General features: G+C 36.5%; 1 protein-coding gene across 5 annotated transcripts; it reads left to right on the plus strand.

Annotated features, from left to right (window-relative positions):
• The first annotated feature begins 611 nt into the window (after nt 1–611).
• Nucleotides 612–14,092, plus strand: soat2 (sterol O-acyltransferase 2). 5 transcript variants are annotated; one of them, XM_061785899.1, is made up of 16 exons: nt 612–760; nt 2,097–2,216; nt 2,311–2,396; nt 2,481–2,602; nt 3,341–3,385; nt 3,961–4,068; nt 5,180–5,462; nt 6,219–6,294; nt 7,150–7,234; nt 7,766–7,811; nt 7,904–8,033; nt 9,430–9,527; nt 10,432–10,530; nt 10,965–11,100; nt 12,042–12,187; nt 13,298–14,092. In XM_061785899.1, the coding sequence occupies exons 2-16, from the start codon at nt 2,132–2,134 to the stop codon at nt 13,352–13,354; spliced, it is 1,602 nt and encodes a 533-aa protein (XP_061641883.1). In that variant the 5' UTR covers nt 612–760; nt 2,097–2,131; the 3' UTR covers nt 13,355–14,092. The 5 variants fall into 5 exon arrangements, 4 of the variants coding, with proteins under 4 accessions (XP_061641883.1, XP_061641884.1, XP_061641886.1 ...); XM_061785900.1 differs by having other exon boundaries at nt 2,338–2,396; XR_009790255.1 differs by lacking the exon at nt 10,965–11,100.
• Nucleotides 14,093–17,020: the final 2,928 nt, after the last annotated feature.

Consider the following 17,020-nt stretch of genomic DNA (forward strand, 5'->3'; position numbering starts at 1 on the left):
TTTAGATACATATTATATTTATATATATATATATATATATATATATATATATATATATATATATAGTTCTGATTTTAGCTTTGACATAAATTTGCAGATATATATTTTTATTATTTAAAATCTTTAGAAAAAAAGATTACATTACATTTCAGGTCTGGGAAATATGTTTTATCTAAAGTAAAGTAATGTATTATTACAATTATTAATTAATTAATTCGATAATTAATTAATCATCATCATCAGAACTTAAATATATATATATATAGTTTGACAAGAATTTGCTACAACATATTCAGTATAGATTTTATTTTTTAATGTATTTAAAAAGCATTAAATAATGTTAGCTCTAAAAAAAAAACTAAAAAAAACATACATATCTAACACAGACTTTTTTTTTATTATTAAAATTTTTGGAAATAATTTTAGCTCTGGCAAAATGACACATTTGCTATACGTATCATCATCAATCACTAAACAAACTAAATTTGATATTCAAGTTAACCATGCCAGAAGAACACCATCCTTCCGGTCTAATCTAATCGCATGCTAGCAGTACCTATGTGGGAGTAATAGTGGGAGGTCGGGCGTGTGTCTGAATGCGGAGCCCAGCCCTGGACCCAGAAGGGCAAAGTGCAAACTAGTAGCCGAGAAATCCACTTTGAATACGCTCCAGTCTGACACACTCCAGCAAAGCTCTCCGCAGGAGACGCCAGGTGAAAAGGTGTCGCCCACCCTGACGACCTTCCAGGATTAGAACTCGGTGAGCATATATGTAAAAATGATGATGTATTAATATAGACAACAAAACTGGTATGACGTCATGAAATAAATGATGAGCCCTCTGCTGCTTTCATCACTTTAAAAGCATTTTGTGAAACTGGAGATTGCCATTGAATTTGTGTTTTGGCACAATAAAATGTCACTAGCCCTAATTCAAAAGATTTTGGGGGGACTATTTCCATTGAATATGACAAGGTCCGTTTAGTTGAGGACATCATATTGAGCACGCTGACAGCTATTCAATTCTAATCTGATGTTTGTGCTGCATGATTTAATCTTCCATTGCCTGCAGAAGAAGCTCCCATTACAGTATCTTGGCTGCCACAAATGCTCATTTTTAGAGCTGTATCCAAAACAAAACACAAAACTTAAAAAAGTGTCTATTTCTGTATGTAACAATGCTCACTTTTGATTGACGCTGTCAAATATATTTTCATTTGTTTGCTTTGCTTACTTTAGGGTTATGTTTTGATGTTACTATTTTTATTGACTTTAGTTTGCAGTGATTTGATTTGAATGTAACTTTATTTGATTTATTTTTTTATTTCATTGTACTGTACCTGTTTTGACTTTATTTTATGACAAATAACTTTTGTTTATTATTAATCTTACTAATTATTAGTTATAGTTATAATTACTAGTAATTATTTATTTCACTTCAGTTTTTTTAACTAATTTTAGTTTTTCATAGTTTTAATTAGTTTGCAGTGATTCAGTTTGAATCTAAATGTTAAGTTTGTAATGTTTAGTTTGTTTTTATGTTTTTATTTTAAAAATTTGATTCATTTATTTTGCTTATCACATTTTATGTTTTTTTTTTTACCTAATTCATAATATTTATAAATGTATTACTTAATTTATAATAATTAAAAGCTAGGACATTATGACAAAGCGAGCTGCTCCTGCTATAATTAGCATCTTTTTTATTGAAGTATTTTATGGAATAAATGAAATATAACAAATAAATACATTTTCATTTTATTCCAAAGAACTTTTCCATAATATGTCCCCTTTAAAATACAGGAAAATCAATACTTTACCAGCAAAACTCATTTCCCAATATAAAGTGAATTGCAATCGTTTGAGTTCGGACGCATCCGCTTTAACGTGAGTTTAATATTATTTCGCTGAAACTTGAGTAACTGCTGATAACAGTCTTTATCTCTGCAAAAACAGCAGGGCTTACCTCAGTTCAACAACCCTTGACCTTTTTTATGTTAGGACACTGAATGGTCTCTATGTTGATAGTCACAGTCCCGACAATGACACATGTGCATACTGTAATTACTGTACTGTTTCGACTTTGACGTGAACAGAATGCACTGGTGAAGACCCCGGGCGTTAAGTCAGCATGGCGACCGGACAGCCAACTAACGCTATTGGCGTGAGGCACAGGAGCGTTTTAGCCCATACGCCGGATGGGATGGCCAGTCTTGGTATGATAGTACATGATAAGAATATATAGAAACATATCTAATAATCTTGATGAAATAACTTTTTTTAAATGTTGATTTATTTTTTTGCTGGTAGATAATAAGCAAATATGCTCTCCTGCAGCTGGTAGTGATTACAGTGCAAAAATGGAGGATGTGGCGCAGTGGCACAAACATGCGCAGGTAAACTCAAAACATCAGCCAACATGTTATATTGTACACAGTACGCGGTGTGTATTTGAAAATATGAATATGTGTATCCTGCAGAGGGTGAAGGTGAAGATCCTGCAGCAGGTCCAGGATCAGCTGAGTGATATTCTAGAAAAGGCGCTGACCGAGCCTGTCCATGCATCAGTCAATGGGAAGACGGCGAAAACTGGTTCATCCAGGTAATAATTTTTACATATTTACTACAAGCAATCTGTCTTTGTTTATCTCTCTATGCCAGTGACATGTAGTGACAGGTAGAACAATTCAATGCTCTACCACGAGGTGGCAAAAGGCACAATTATCCTGTTGCCATTCATCCATAGATTTTTGTTCAAATAAACAGGCCCAGATTTCACACTGAGCAATTAATTTTGAGATGAAATTGAGTGGAAATCATCATTATTTCAGGATACAGTGACCCCAGACAATTCGTGGGGGCCGAGTGGCCGAGCCCTGCCCACCCAAAATTTTTTGGAATTACCTCTCGATGCCACTTTGGCAAAGCACTTTTTTTCTATTAGACGGGGCTACGGCCCGAGTAAATGAAACTCCTCCCCTCAGTTCCAAAAAGTTGCTCGGCCCTAAGATGCAACCCCCAATGGCGCCAAAGCAATATATTTATATTAGACACAAAAACAGTGACTAGGTGAGTAATGGGGGATATGTAATGACTGGTTACCCCCAGAATCTGCTAATAAGCGTATTTACGAATGCAGAATCGCAAATACTGTATGTGGTGTTTGACTGTGTATAGTATTTCTGACATTTTTGTTTGGTGGTATGCTGTGAGATTTGTTTTGTAAAATACATGCCTGTGTTCAATGAAGGTCAGAAAACACTGTTCGAGACCTAAGCTAAGGTAATATCGCATGCATATTTCAAACATGTGAGTGTGTTTTTCATTTTACATCCCACAGGATGGACGACGGCAAAGTGTTTATGGACCGAGTGTCACTGCTGGAGTAAGTATGATTTTGCTGAAATATTTTTGCGTGTTTCTAATTTTACCATGAAGGTGAACTTCAGACATCGAAGCCCATCAACATTCCAATCATTGTGCTGTTCTTCTAATATTAATTTAGCGTTTATTAATACAGTGGAACCTTGACTTATAAGTACCCCAACTTTTCAATTTTTACAAGTTGTTGCTTTTGCGCTCACGCAGGCTAACCGGCCAATCTGCCTCCAGCTCCTGATGTCACTCACTAGGCCACACCCCTTAAAAGGTGCACATCCCACACATAAATACTCCAAGACATACAGTTATTACACTTGATAAAAACATTTTATTTAAGTAAATTGAGCTACTGTGTGAGCTTGGTCACCAAAGGAATTAAACTTGTGAGTCAACGAACCACTGTATTCAAACACAACTTGACAAAAAAAGTACTTTTAATTAATTACTGTAATAAATAGTTTTGTTTGAATTAAGTGTTGACTTCAATTATTATTGCACTTGCGGACTCATAAAATATCTAAACTCGTATTCTGACTGGCATGTGAAAATCGCTAAATGTTTTTCCGCCCTGGTCGCCAGTGAGCTGTTTGAGATCAGCCACATCAGGACCATCTACCACATGTTTGTAGCTGTGCTGCTCATCTTCTGTGTCAGCACGCTGGCTGTGGACTACATTGACCAGGGCAGGTACGTGACCGGAGAAAACACTGCCAAAGATTCCGTTTTTTTTCTCAAATTTGCTTTTATTTATTTTGTATTTTTTTTAACATGGTTCATTCAATTCATCTGAGAACAGTCTGCCATTCGGATTCTGTTTGCGGATTGAAGGTTTCGCTCGCCCACGGGCTTGTTCTATATAATCACCCCGATATTATTGATTGTGATGTGGGAAAATTGCTGAGAAAAAAAGATGGGAGATGACCTTGATGGATGAAAAATGCATCCTCTGGCCTGCTGCTATGAGGCGATATGTTTAAGCTCTTACTATTGGTGTCATTAAGGGCTCTTTTCGTATAGGAGTAAATTATGAAAACAAAAAACAGGCATGAAATAGAACACATGTATTTTAGATGTTCCTGTGCATGAAGTGTCCAGTGTCTGTCTTATTTTAGCTCGTTTTAGCAGAGCCTGAGACGTCATCTGAGCTTAATTTATTTGAGCTTGTTTTATTTCCGTTTCAATTCATTCACGTTATATTACTTTTCCTGCTTAAGCTAACATTACTAAGTTCTATTTAGTTTTGCTGGTTTATCTTATATTCACGTTTAGTCTGGACTCTTCTATTTAGTCTAGTGCAGTTTAGTTTTTTGTTAAGTTATCATGTGTTAGTTTTAACTTTATCTTAGCTTAGTTTGTTTTGGTTTAGCTTGGCTTATTTTAATTTTGGCTTAGCGCAGTTTGTCGTGCCTTTTTATCTAAGTGCCAGCTAACTAGCCATCTTGTCTTGTTGTGGTTAATCTATCTTAGTTCTGCCTGTCCAAGTTTAGCTTATCTTTATTGAACTTGGCTTCTTATTTTAGTCGAGTTTGGTTTGTATTATTTTGTCACCTTTTATCTTGGTTTATCTTAGCTTAATTTGCTTTAGTTTGTCTTGTCTTGCCTATCTGCTAGCTAGCAACCTAGGTATTAATCTGGTTTATGGTGAATTTATCTTTAACTTGTTTGTTTTTTTAGTTCTTAGTTTGCCAGTGTATTCTCGTCTATTTTAGCTTAGTTCGGTTTAGTTTGTTGTCTTTTTTGTGTCTTGTCTTGGTTTAGCTTAGCTTCACCGAAAGCCTTTTTTGTTCCCCAACGGCAGGTTGGTCCTGGAGTTTGATCTGCTCTTCTACGCCTTTGGTAAGCTGGGAACGGTCACCTGGGTGTGGGCGCTCATGTTCGTCTACGCCCTGCTGGTTCCCTACTACGCTCTGCTCTTTTGGGGCTCTTTGTACCATCGGTGCACCTCCAAGCCGGGGCTGTCTCTGGCCACAGCTCTGGTCCTGGCCACCCTCCAGATCTCTGTTCTTGGACTGTTGCCCGTCTACGCGGTGGTGCGGCACCAGCTGCCGCCGGCCTCCCGGTTCATCGTTATACTCGAGCAGGTCAGTGCGCAAATATTGGCTTGCCAGGAGTGATTAAGAGATGTGTCGTATGGAATTTTATGACACTGTTTTATGACCAAACTGCATTGTTGGCAAGTCAGCCTGACATAAGAGATCATTCAAAATGGTCAGATAGTGTTGGCAATATGCATCATATCTACTCATTTATGTTTTTGCTACACTTGCCACAATTGCCTTCCGATCATTAAAACGTTTTTGCCATGTACTTTGAGACTGCTGCTTTAACTTTATCATGATTATCCTCACTCCACGAGGCAAGATGTTGCATGGAGCTCCAGACTGAGATCAACTCATAGTTATTTTGTGTCTACCACTGAAATAATGGCCACAATAGTTGTCACTTTCTTACCAAGGCTTGTGCTGATGGTTTTGTAACACATTACAATCTTAATCCAGATATATTTGACAGAGCGTTAGTCTTGCCCACAGTTGTATGAGATCGGAAGGTATGAAATTGATTCCCAGACCACTTGCGTTTCATTGGAATAGTGGTAATCGGTGTACATGTATTGCACACAGATGTGAGCCACATGGCCACCAGGCACTTATTTTATTAAATGTGCAACTTTTTTTCTTGGGTGTTTTATGTGCACTTTGACTGATATTATGTCTATTACCACAATTAACAACCATGATGGCCGAAGACTGTTTATTTCTTTGTATGTGAGAAAATGTACAAATTCAGCAGGGGATCAAATAATTATTTCTCCCGCTCGATACTTTTCTTTTTTTCAGATTCGATTCCTGATGAAGAGCTACTCGTTCATGAGGGAATCTGCCCCCATCATTATGAAGAATGCACCAAAAGAAGGTACTGCTGGAAACGACAATACAAATACAAATGCAATACAATTACCCACACTGTAGTTAATAATCCAGTGGAAGCCCCAAAATTGTAAACACCCCAACAGTGGTACGGTTCAAAAGTTTCACGAAATTTGGAGTTCAAACCATCGTCACATGTTTTGCTTTTTTTCTGTCTCATGTGTAATGGTAACCTTAGAACAGTATATGGAACTTGCTATGTACAATACGAGCATTCAAATAATATTACCAAGGCTAACATATTTCCATTTCTTACATGCTATTTACAGCAATACTATAAAAGGCCACCAGGTGACATTATTTCTCTCCAAATTCCCTCTCCATTATATTTGTCAGGTTTTCTTAAAACCGTGAGTAGTTTTGCTTTATTTTAGCCTTATGATACATTGGTTGACAAAACGATACTTTAAACACTGCTTGTGCAGTTAATAAAGGTGTTATGATGTTTGAATGAATGTACATTACATGATTTCCCATGGGAGAAAACATAATCCATAATGCATAAGTTAATACGTAACAGATATAATCCATATTACTATTTGAAGTCAATTTGCATAAAAAAAAAAAAAAAAGGCACCGTATGTCTCTTAAATATCCCCAGCAACCGTAGCTGAAGAGAAAAATTGACTGAAACATAGCAAATTGTTTCACAAAAGACATTAAAGCCTTTGGGTGGGTAATTTCCCACCTATAAGTGATAACTGCTTGTGAGTTTCAACAACAAAAACAGCCAATTTGGGGAAATAGCTCCCATTGTGGTACCCTCAAGATTAAGAATTCACAAATGTCTGGAAAATGTTTTTTTTAGCAGCCTTTGATGATTTCATTCACTACTTTTCAGGGGAGAAAGTCCGCTTCCCGACATGTTCCAGTTACCTGTACTTCCTTTTCTGTCCTACTCTCATCTTCAGGGAGTCGTACCCAAGGTAAAGTGGCTGCTGTCTATTTTCACACATTCCCAATATTGAGAAAGCTGAAGTCAGAATTCCCATGAAAAAGATTTTTTGAGGAAGAAATCACCCCTTGGCAGCACAATGGAAAGGTGGTCAGTGGGGTACAGGCAGGTCCAATCCATCCATCGATTTTCGCCATCGCTTGTGGGTAGCTGCTGCCTATCCAAACTGTTTTTGTTTTCCTTTAAGAATTCAAGGAATTGATTTGTCATACCGACGCACATTTACACATGATACGGCACGAAATACGATAAGCGAAGTCCCAGATTAGCGCAATAAATCCAGAGACTTGCAAAATATAAATAAAATATGAAAATAGGATCAAATAAGATGCTGTTGGCTTGGGGCCCTGCCCCCTTAACTTTGAGACACTCAACAACACTAAAGACTAAAATTGTACTAAAATCATAAAGTGGTTGGGATGTGGTTGATGACAAGCTATAAGTAAAACAATTAGGGCACGTGTTGCCTCTGTTTAGAGTACTATTGTGTATTTTCTTCCAGGAACACACACATAAGATGGAAGTACGTTGCCGTCACTGGAACGATGGTGAGCTGCGTTCATTACCCAGCGTGCCCCCACCCCCATCCCCCCTCTACGCCCCCGCTTGAAATTGAATTGCCTCCATACTTCATTTGCAGATCTTGGGCTGCCTGTTTTATAGCTACTTCATCCTGGTGCGCCTCTGTGTGCCTGTTTTCACGTCGGCGAGCGAGCAGCCGTTTAGCAAACGAGCCATGGTCCTCGCTGTGTTCCACTCCATACTACCAGGTACTTCTTATCAGCACTGTAAACACACGCGCGCACGCAATTCCACATGGCTCCAGAAGCGAAACAGTCACAACTTCTCTATTATCTCTTATCAAAGTGAGTCAGTGAATGTTTAACTGTGCTTTTTATGCAAGTAGATCAGGTCAACAACACACTGAAAGGCTTATTACGAGAGTTAAAAATATCTCCTGATACGTTTACATTAGGACAGACAGTAGAGGGGCAGCATAGGGAATTGGTGGTTAACACTTCTGCTTCACAGTCCAGAAGTTCTGGTTTTGAATCTCCTGTATGGAGTTGGCTTGTTCTCCCCGTGTTTGTGTAGGTTTTTTTTTTTTTCACATATTGCGACTTCCTTTCACGTTTCAAAAATATGCATGGTCGGTTCATTGAAGACTCGAAATTGTCCATAGGTTTTGAATGGTTGTTGTAAGATGAAAGTATTATTTTCTGATTAAAACAAAAAAGACATGATCTCTTAAGATGTGTTTTGTCTAGAAAAAAAATCTTTAATCTTAATTTTACCAGATTAAAATTAAAAAAATTGGAGAGAAAAAAAGCCATACAAGATTAAAGTAGTATTTTTGAGAGTTTTTTTGGGTTTTTTTTTGGATGACATTATGATTTGAACCCCAACTTGCTAGAATACTGTTTAAACCATCAAGCCGTAGTTCTGCTAGTTATCACAACATACACGGGCAGCCCGCTATCCCGATTTCCGGGTTTGGTCACGTGATGTTCGCGAGGGCACTCGTGAGGTGGATTTTAGTCGACAGCAGAGCGCCATATTAGCCAACATGGCTGTCCCCTGGAATAGGTGAAAAGTGATGAGTTTATTCTTAATTTATATCCCACAAATGCAATATTAATCTGAACAAAATCGATTACTGGGGTAACAGACAACATATCCTTGCCCCCCAATTTTTTTTGCGTTCCGTTTTTTCCTTTAAACCATTTTATTTTATCCAATTAACAACATTTCTTTTAATGAGCATAGTATTTTTTGGGGGGGTGAGAAAAAAAATCAAATTTTTCTAAGAGAGAAAGGCTTAATATTAGAATGCTAAAGTTATTTGGGGGGGGGGGGAGGGGGGGCTATGAAACTGTGCATGTTTATGAGATTATTGTGGCATTTTTGGGAGATGATCATTGTCATATTTTTTTGCTTTTCCTAATGTTATGAGATAAACACCCGTCTTTCAGACACATCCGATAATCCTGCCTTTGAACGTGTTGCAAAAGTCTGGCCCAGTGTGTACAACGCTTTCGTTAGCAGTCAATCATTTGGACCCTTGGGCGGGAGGTGGGCTCCAATGGCAAAAAGCAGCAATAAATTCCCGGCTGTGTAGTTTTTGCGTGCCGGTGCCGCTAAACGTCATTGCGAACGGCTTTTCAGGTATCATGCTGCTGCTGTTGTGCTTCTTCGCCTTCCTGCACTGCTGGCTCAACCTCTTCGGGGAGCTCCTCCGCTTCGCCGACAGAATGTTCTACAAGGTGAGAACGCCATCACAGAGCAGATACAGAAAAACAAAAACAAAACAAAAATCGAATGAATAATAATAATGGGGAAAAAAAAATAAAAAATCATCTGAGAAACAAGCAGGGCGCCCGATGACCTTGCAACTGACATCACCTTCCATTGATTCGGTGGCCAGAAGCGCTTTAAGAAGCCAGTCCTTCTTTGGGATCAATACCAATAGATCAATGAGTCCCTTGGCTACACTTCAAATCACCAACACATAAACGTTGGGTTTCTATTTCTGTATCAACCCTATTGATTTTGAATTGTGTTTGGTATGACAGCAAGAAATCTATTGATCTTATTTGCTTTCTAATCGTTGAATGGCGTCTTGTCAAGCGTTTGTTTTGGTTCTAAAGAACGCCATTGATTTGGAGCCGGATTTCAGAGTGTGCGGTTGCGTGTGAAAGCAAGAACGCTACGGATTTTATGTGCTGTCCAATCCTTGTCAAATGTTTGACAAGTCCTGTTTACATTCTAAAGAATCTTATTGATTCTGTGTGGTTGTGTCTGAAAGTAATAACTCAGTTAGGATTAATGACTATAGAATGAGTCAGCTGAGGTAACGAAATGACATTTCTGGTCCAATGTTTGATTTATTTTTGTTTATTTTGACTCTGACTGAAAGCAGGAGCTGTATTGATTATGATTGGAAGACAACTGAGGCAAAAATAAGCACACATTACTTGTCAATCGTTGACTTTGCTTTCTGTTCGATAGAATGCTATAGATTTTGCCCGCCTGCGTGTCAACATTCCGATTGATTTTTGAATGATCTAAAGGTCGAGTAATTTAGTCCATGTAGGCCACGTTAGCGTTTGTTGAATGCGAGACCCCAAATGATTTTGAGCGCCATCCGTTTTTTGTTTTGTTTGGCAGGACTGGTGGAACTCGACGTCTTTCGCCAACTACTACCGCACGTGGAACGTGGTGGTGCACGACTGGCTCTATTACTACGGCTACAGGGACTTCCTCTGGGTCAGGCCAAATACTGGATATCATTTCATGACATTCACGTGGCATTTTGGGGTGGACACAAAGTTGGATTTCCCAGGCAAAAATGTCATCCATCCATCCATTTTCTGAGCCGCTTCTCCTCACTCGGGTCGCGGGCGTGCTGGAGCCTATCCCGGCTATCATCGGGCAGGAGGCGGGGTCCACCCTGAACTGGTCGCCAGCCAATCGCAGGGCACATACAAACCAACAACCATTCGCACTTACATTCACACCTATGGGCAATTTAAAGTCTTCAATTAACCTACCATGCCTGTTTTTGGAATGTGGGAGAAAACCCCTTCTGGATATAATAACCAAATACATGCAGTATATTACATACATTTATACATACTTTTTTTTTTACTGTACGTCGTGCATTCTCAGTGTTTCTTATTTCTCGTGTTGGATACCCGCAGCTGTCTAAAAGGAAGTTCCGCACAGGCGCCATGTTGTCCGTCTTCATCGTGTCGGCCGTGGTGCACGAGTACGCCTTGGCCATGGGCTTGGGATTCTTCTATCCTGTCATGTTTTTTCTCTTTTCCATCTTCGGAGGTGACCAAGAAGTCTATTTTTGGGGTTTTTATTATTACATTACATTGAAATATCTATTGAGTATTGCATTGTTGTTGTTTTTACGATCATATTCAAGGCTTTGAAGTTAGTATTTAATTCCTTCTACGCCTTTAAATTTTGTAATAAATAACCATTTTAATTGATTTCACTCAATACAAAAAAGAATTTATGTAAAAAAACACCAAATATATGACATACAGGAAAGACTAATAATAATATTAATAAGGAGATCAAAATATGCATTTTTTAAAAGATATTACCAGATATCAATCTCAATAAAAATATGAATGGCAATAACTAATAATAAAACAATAAAATGAATGAATATCAAATAAAAATTCAAAAGTATGTATTATTATTCTTGTGATTGTCTTCATATTATCTGTATTTTATTTTATTAATAATGACAAGATTTAATATTGTTGTTATTGGATATCAAATATCACTACCAATAATCGAGTTGCAGAAGAAATATGATAGAACGGGAAAATGATGATTCATTATTGATTATTGTATGTCATCTATACCAGTGGTTCTCGATGCTTGTACGCCAAGTACCACCTCAAAAAATACTTGGCTCTCCAAGCGCCACCATTATGACCAACTTTAAAATACAATACTGTAGTGGGCCTTAGTGTTCATAAAAAAAGGAGAAAGTGGTTTAATTCCTTTTAATATATATTTATTATTGCAAGCCACTGTTGCATTAGGCACAGTTTGAACATTAACACCACTTAAATGTAAGAAACTTAAAAAAATAAAAAAAAAACTTAAATAATGATTCAATTAAAAATGATTCCGTTTCACTTTTATGTGAATGTTGGTGTAAATATTGTCGTGAAGAGTACATATAATAAACCTATTATCGTACTGTTATTCTTTTGACGTGTGAATTGATCTTGGTGTTGTTCTCCTTTCAGTTGTCTTTAACTTCACCATGAACGACAGGCGTCAGAGTCCCGTCTTCAACATCATCATGTGGGCGTGTCTCTTCCTGGGTCAGGGCGTGCAGGTGTGCCTCTACTGCCAGGAGTGGTACGCGCAAATACGATGTCCTCGCACCGGGGTACGCAACACACGAACGCACAGCGAGCCGCATTGCACACTACATCCTGCGGGTGGCGCAACGCCGCAGTCTGCAAAACAACTGTTAGACAATTCCAGGATTTCAATCGTAATTTTTTGGGAAAAAAAAACATTAAATACAAGATTAAAGTAGCGTATGTTGGAGACAAAAGTAGCCATTTTACTTTTACTATTCTACAAAATTTGAATTTGTTTTCTAAAAAAAAAAAAGTTAATCTGATAAAATTTTAATTGTATTTTTTGAGGGAAAAAGTAATAATTGAAAAAAGATTGCAATTGTAAAAAAAGAATAACATTGTATTGGAGATAACAATTTGTTGTAACTCATGTTGTCCAAGAATGTTATTTTCTTCCAAATTAAATATAATACGGTAGTTTGAAGTATGAGTTCTTGTGGAAAAAAATAAATACATGAAACAAAGTTTTTTTTTTTTAAATTGTCATTTTATAACGCTAATGTAAAGTTAGAATTCTAAGTAATTTTGGAGGGAACAATTTCTTTTTCTCGATTTTATGACATTGAAGTTATATTTTTTTCAAGACAAAAAGTCATAATTTTACAAAATTCAGATTGCATTTTTTTCTTAAAGTTGTATTTTTTTTTTTTTTTTTATGGGGAAAAGTTAATGAGATGGGATTAAAGACATATTTGTCCGGTTTGTACCCTTCTGTGGTGCTAATCCACCCCCACCAAAAAAAAAACAAAAAAAAGAAACTGCTCAGTGATCTGGTTACTCCTTGTTGTTTGTGGATGATTATTGATCATTGTTAGTCTAGTAATCAATACTGCTATAGCATGTGAGCCTCTTTCGGCAGATTTGCCTACGGCCATATGACAATGACACATATTTAAGTTTAGAAAGCCTCCAGTGTTTGATGAAGTGGAGGATTTACTCGACAGATGGCGTACTTAAACTCCTTTGCGACCAATTGTAGGCCGGCCCCTCGCTGAGGCGTCCGGCAGCGCCGTTGTGCAATCTACCATCAGATTAGAATAGAACATGCTAATAACAAAAACAAAATCTGGATTATGTGCATATGAAGTTCCTAGAAAGAGCCTTTTTTTTTTTCTGTTTTTTTTGTCATCCAGAATAGCTTTTGGGAGCTGGTGACGCCTCGCTCCTGGTCGTGCAGCCACCGAAAATGACCGGCGGAAGACGGAAAGTCGCAAGGGTCAAGAACGGTATGAAGAAGGAATGAACCATCATGGCAGTTACGGCTGCCCCAATGACTTGAATATATATATATATATATATATATATATATATATATATATATATATATAATATACGGACACATACTGTATATAATTGTAACTTCAGTGTTTTTTTTATATTGTATTTTACCCAGCGAAAATAAGGTATAATTATATATAATTGTGTTTTAGTGAAAAAGGTCATAATAATGAAAATTAAGTGTTGCTTTTCACTTTTTTTTTTGTTTTAAATAATGTGAGATTGAACTTGCCATTTTATGAGGAGTAAAAAAAAATAAAAATAATTTTTTTTTAAAAATTACATTTTAACGAGTGATTTCCAAATTCACACACGTCCTTGCATCTGCCCGAGTCCTCCGAGGGCAGATGCCACCTTCAGGGAAAAAATATGACGCAACCATGGAACAAATGTTTATCATTATATATTAGGATAAATATTAGGTTGCCACGCCGTTGATCTCTCTATTCTACAGGTTGCCGCATTGAAGACTTCTGTCATGTTTACCGAAGCCAAATGTACTGTCTATTCTTGAAAGCTCTCACGCATAATTGAGTACCAAGAACAGTACAGTACAGTATAAATTTGCAAAGCACATCGTTGGAATAAAACATGGTTGTCATTGTTTTTCTACTTCATTTAGAGTAAATGTGATCTGATGACCAATTTCATACGCGTGTGGATATGTGTGTGCATGTGCGTTTTTAATCCCAACACTGGTTGAGGTAGAAAAAGGTTGTGGAATCGACCTTTTTATCGTTTGTCACAAAGCCTGTGTGCGTGCGTGTTTTGTGTGTCAGTGTGTTGTGATTATACAGGAAGAGCGGGATTAGCATTGGTGCACTGTTTGCATTAGTGATGTAATGCTGTGTACACTGATACACTCTTAATTCCCTGTGCACTGGAAAACACAGCCTCTTTCACTGCATTCAATGGACAGTAGTTTTTATCTACAGTGTACGGTATTACTGTATATAACCGTTTAAATTGTCACTACTGTACGAAGGATAATTAAGGCCACACCGGTAAGGAAAACATATCATTAAAGTGGTATTTCAAGGTTTAAAGTTGTATTACGAAATGGTGATAATCAAATTATATTTAAAAAAAAAAAGGTAATATTCAGAAAAATTAAGTAGTATTTGTGTTTAAGAATAAAATCTAAATACTTTAAAAAGTAAAGTTTTTAGGGGGGAGTCACAGTACAGGATTACTCTTTTGGGGGGGTAAAATTTTGAGAAAATCAAGTTGTTTTTTCCCCTTTTGAAAAATTGTCTTGAGATGAATTTGTAAAAGGTATAATATTAGGCTCTGTTTTTTTTTAGATTGAAATAGAATAAAATGAAAAAAGGGATAATACAGGAAAATATTTTTATTTTTTCAAAGAGAAAATCTCTATATTACGAGAATGACATCCTAAAGTTTCGAGAAGAAAAATATTTTTTTTGGGGGGGGGGGTTCAGATTTGTCAAATATTTATGAGATTAAAGTAGTATTTCTATTATTTTTTTCGAGGCTGACCAAGAAGTCTTAAGTTTTTTTAAAGAATCAGAATCATCTTTATTTGCCAAGATAAAGATTTGTCCAAAAAACACACAAGAAATTTGTCTCCGGTAATTGGAGCCGCTCTAGTACGACAACAGACAGTCAATTGCCAGAGAAGACTTTGGAGACAGAAAGACATTGACAAAAACAGTCACTGAGCAATAAAGGGTTGCTAGTTTTCTGGTAATGCCGATACATTTTTAAAAAATAGGTTAGGTGTTTTAAGAAGTTGATTGCATGAGGGACGAAGCTGTTGGAATGTCTGCTAGTTCGACTTTGCAGTCAGTCAAAAAGAATAAAGTTCATGGGATAGTCTTAATATTGTATCATGAGAAAGAAAAAAAAAAAAAGGAAAATTCAAAGAAAAAGCCAAAAACCTTTCAAGGAAAAAAAAAGTTTCTATTTGATTCAAGTTGTTATAGCTCAGGATTATCCTAGTACTATTTTTTTAGAAAAAGTAAAATTACATGATTAAAGTTGTATTTTCTTTCAAGAACAAAATTCTAATACTATGAAAAGCATGCTTATTTTGATTTTATTCATAACTGAATAACTAGTCGGGATGGGAATCGAAAAAGCGGTACTTTTTGAGAAGCGGTGCCCAGTAATAACATTCTTCGGAATTGTTGCTTGTCGGACGATTCCGCTTTATTCGATTCCAATAAGAGTGGATTTCACTGATAAAGCAATACTGATAATGGAATTGAAATGGTTCCTATTCCTAATAACTATTGATTCCAATCCAGCTTCCAAATGAAGGAGAGCAAAGAATGACACAATTTTTACAAGGATTCATTGTGACTTGATTGTTTGTTGCCGTACAAGCAACAAAAAAAAAGAAGACGCCTGCACAAACTGCTGCTGAATAACAGTTTGGCTCTGGAGCCCCGAAACTAAATCCCATGCTCCCCCCACTCCAATATTTTCCAAGCAGCATCCCACAGCGCTCTGGCCAAAACGCAACACGTCCCGCTGCCAGGCTGCTTTTAAACCACAAAATGCCTCAGGAAGGACGAGGCATCCACACGAGAACATCATGTGTTGTTTTTGCAGAACATTCACAAATGGAAACTTAAGTCCGAGCACGTGACAAATTCACACTGGTTTATTATTTATTCAAAGCACCATGAGAGACATTTGAAAAATACATTCAGGGACGGAACTAAAACACCATGCAAAGTACACAAATGTAGAAAGAATGGATGAATTCACATTTTGGGGAGAAAATAAGGCAGAATTTTACAAGATTAAAGTCAAAATTATCCAGAAAAAAGTTTGGAAATTTATGAGAGAAAAAGAGGGTATTTTACCAGACAATTTGCTTAAAAAAAAGTTGCAATTTATCACAGTAAAGGCAAATACATTTTACAAGATTAAAGAACACAATGTCTAATCTTACTAAATTGGGGTTGTACAAGTTTTTTTTTTTTTTTTTTTTTTTTTTTTTAGAAAGAAGTAATGATTTTGTGTCATATTTTTGGAGACAAAAACGTTGGAATTTTTTCTGATAAAAAAAAAAAGTTTTAATTTATAAGATTTATTCCCCCCCCCCCCCAGGAACAATCTTAGAGCTGTAATTTTTAGCGGATTTAAAAAGTCCCACAAAAGTTTAGGACACAAAGTTGCCATTTTAGATGAGATTTTAGTTGCATTTTTTCTTTTTTCGAGGTCAATGCCACAAGAAAAAAGCTCATAGTTTTATAAGATTTTATAAGATTTTTTCAATAGAAAAAAAAAGTTGTAATTATATGAGATTAAAACCTTAATTTTGGGAAGGTGGGGGGGAATTGAATTTTACAAGGTTGAAGTTTTTTTTTCAGAAAGAAAAGATTGACTTCATGAGATTAATGTATTTTTTAAAAACAAAATATATGACTTTTTCCAAACTTAAAGTAGAATTTTGTGGAGAAGAAAAATCATGGTTTATGAGATTAAAGTTGTATTTCGTTACCCAAAAATCTTTTAAAATAATTAAATCGTATTCTTGAAGGAAAAAACTATTTGACAAGACATATTTGTTTTACACAAAAACAACAATCTTAAAATATTAAAGT

This window comes from Phyllopteryx taeniolatus, chromosome 9, assembly GCF_024500385.1.
Source record: "Phyllopteryx taeniolatus isolate TA_2022b chromosome 9, UOR_Ptae_1.2, whole genome shotgun sequence".
Taxonomy (NCBI): domain Eukaryota; kingdom Metazoa; phylum Chordata; class Actinopteri; order Syngnathiformes; family Syngnathidae; genus Phyllopteryx; species Phyllopteryx taeniolatus.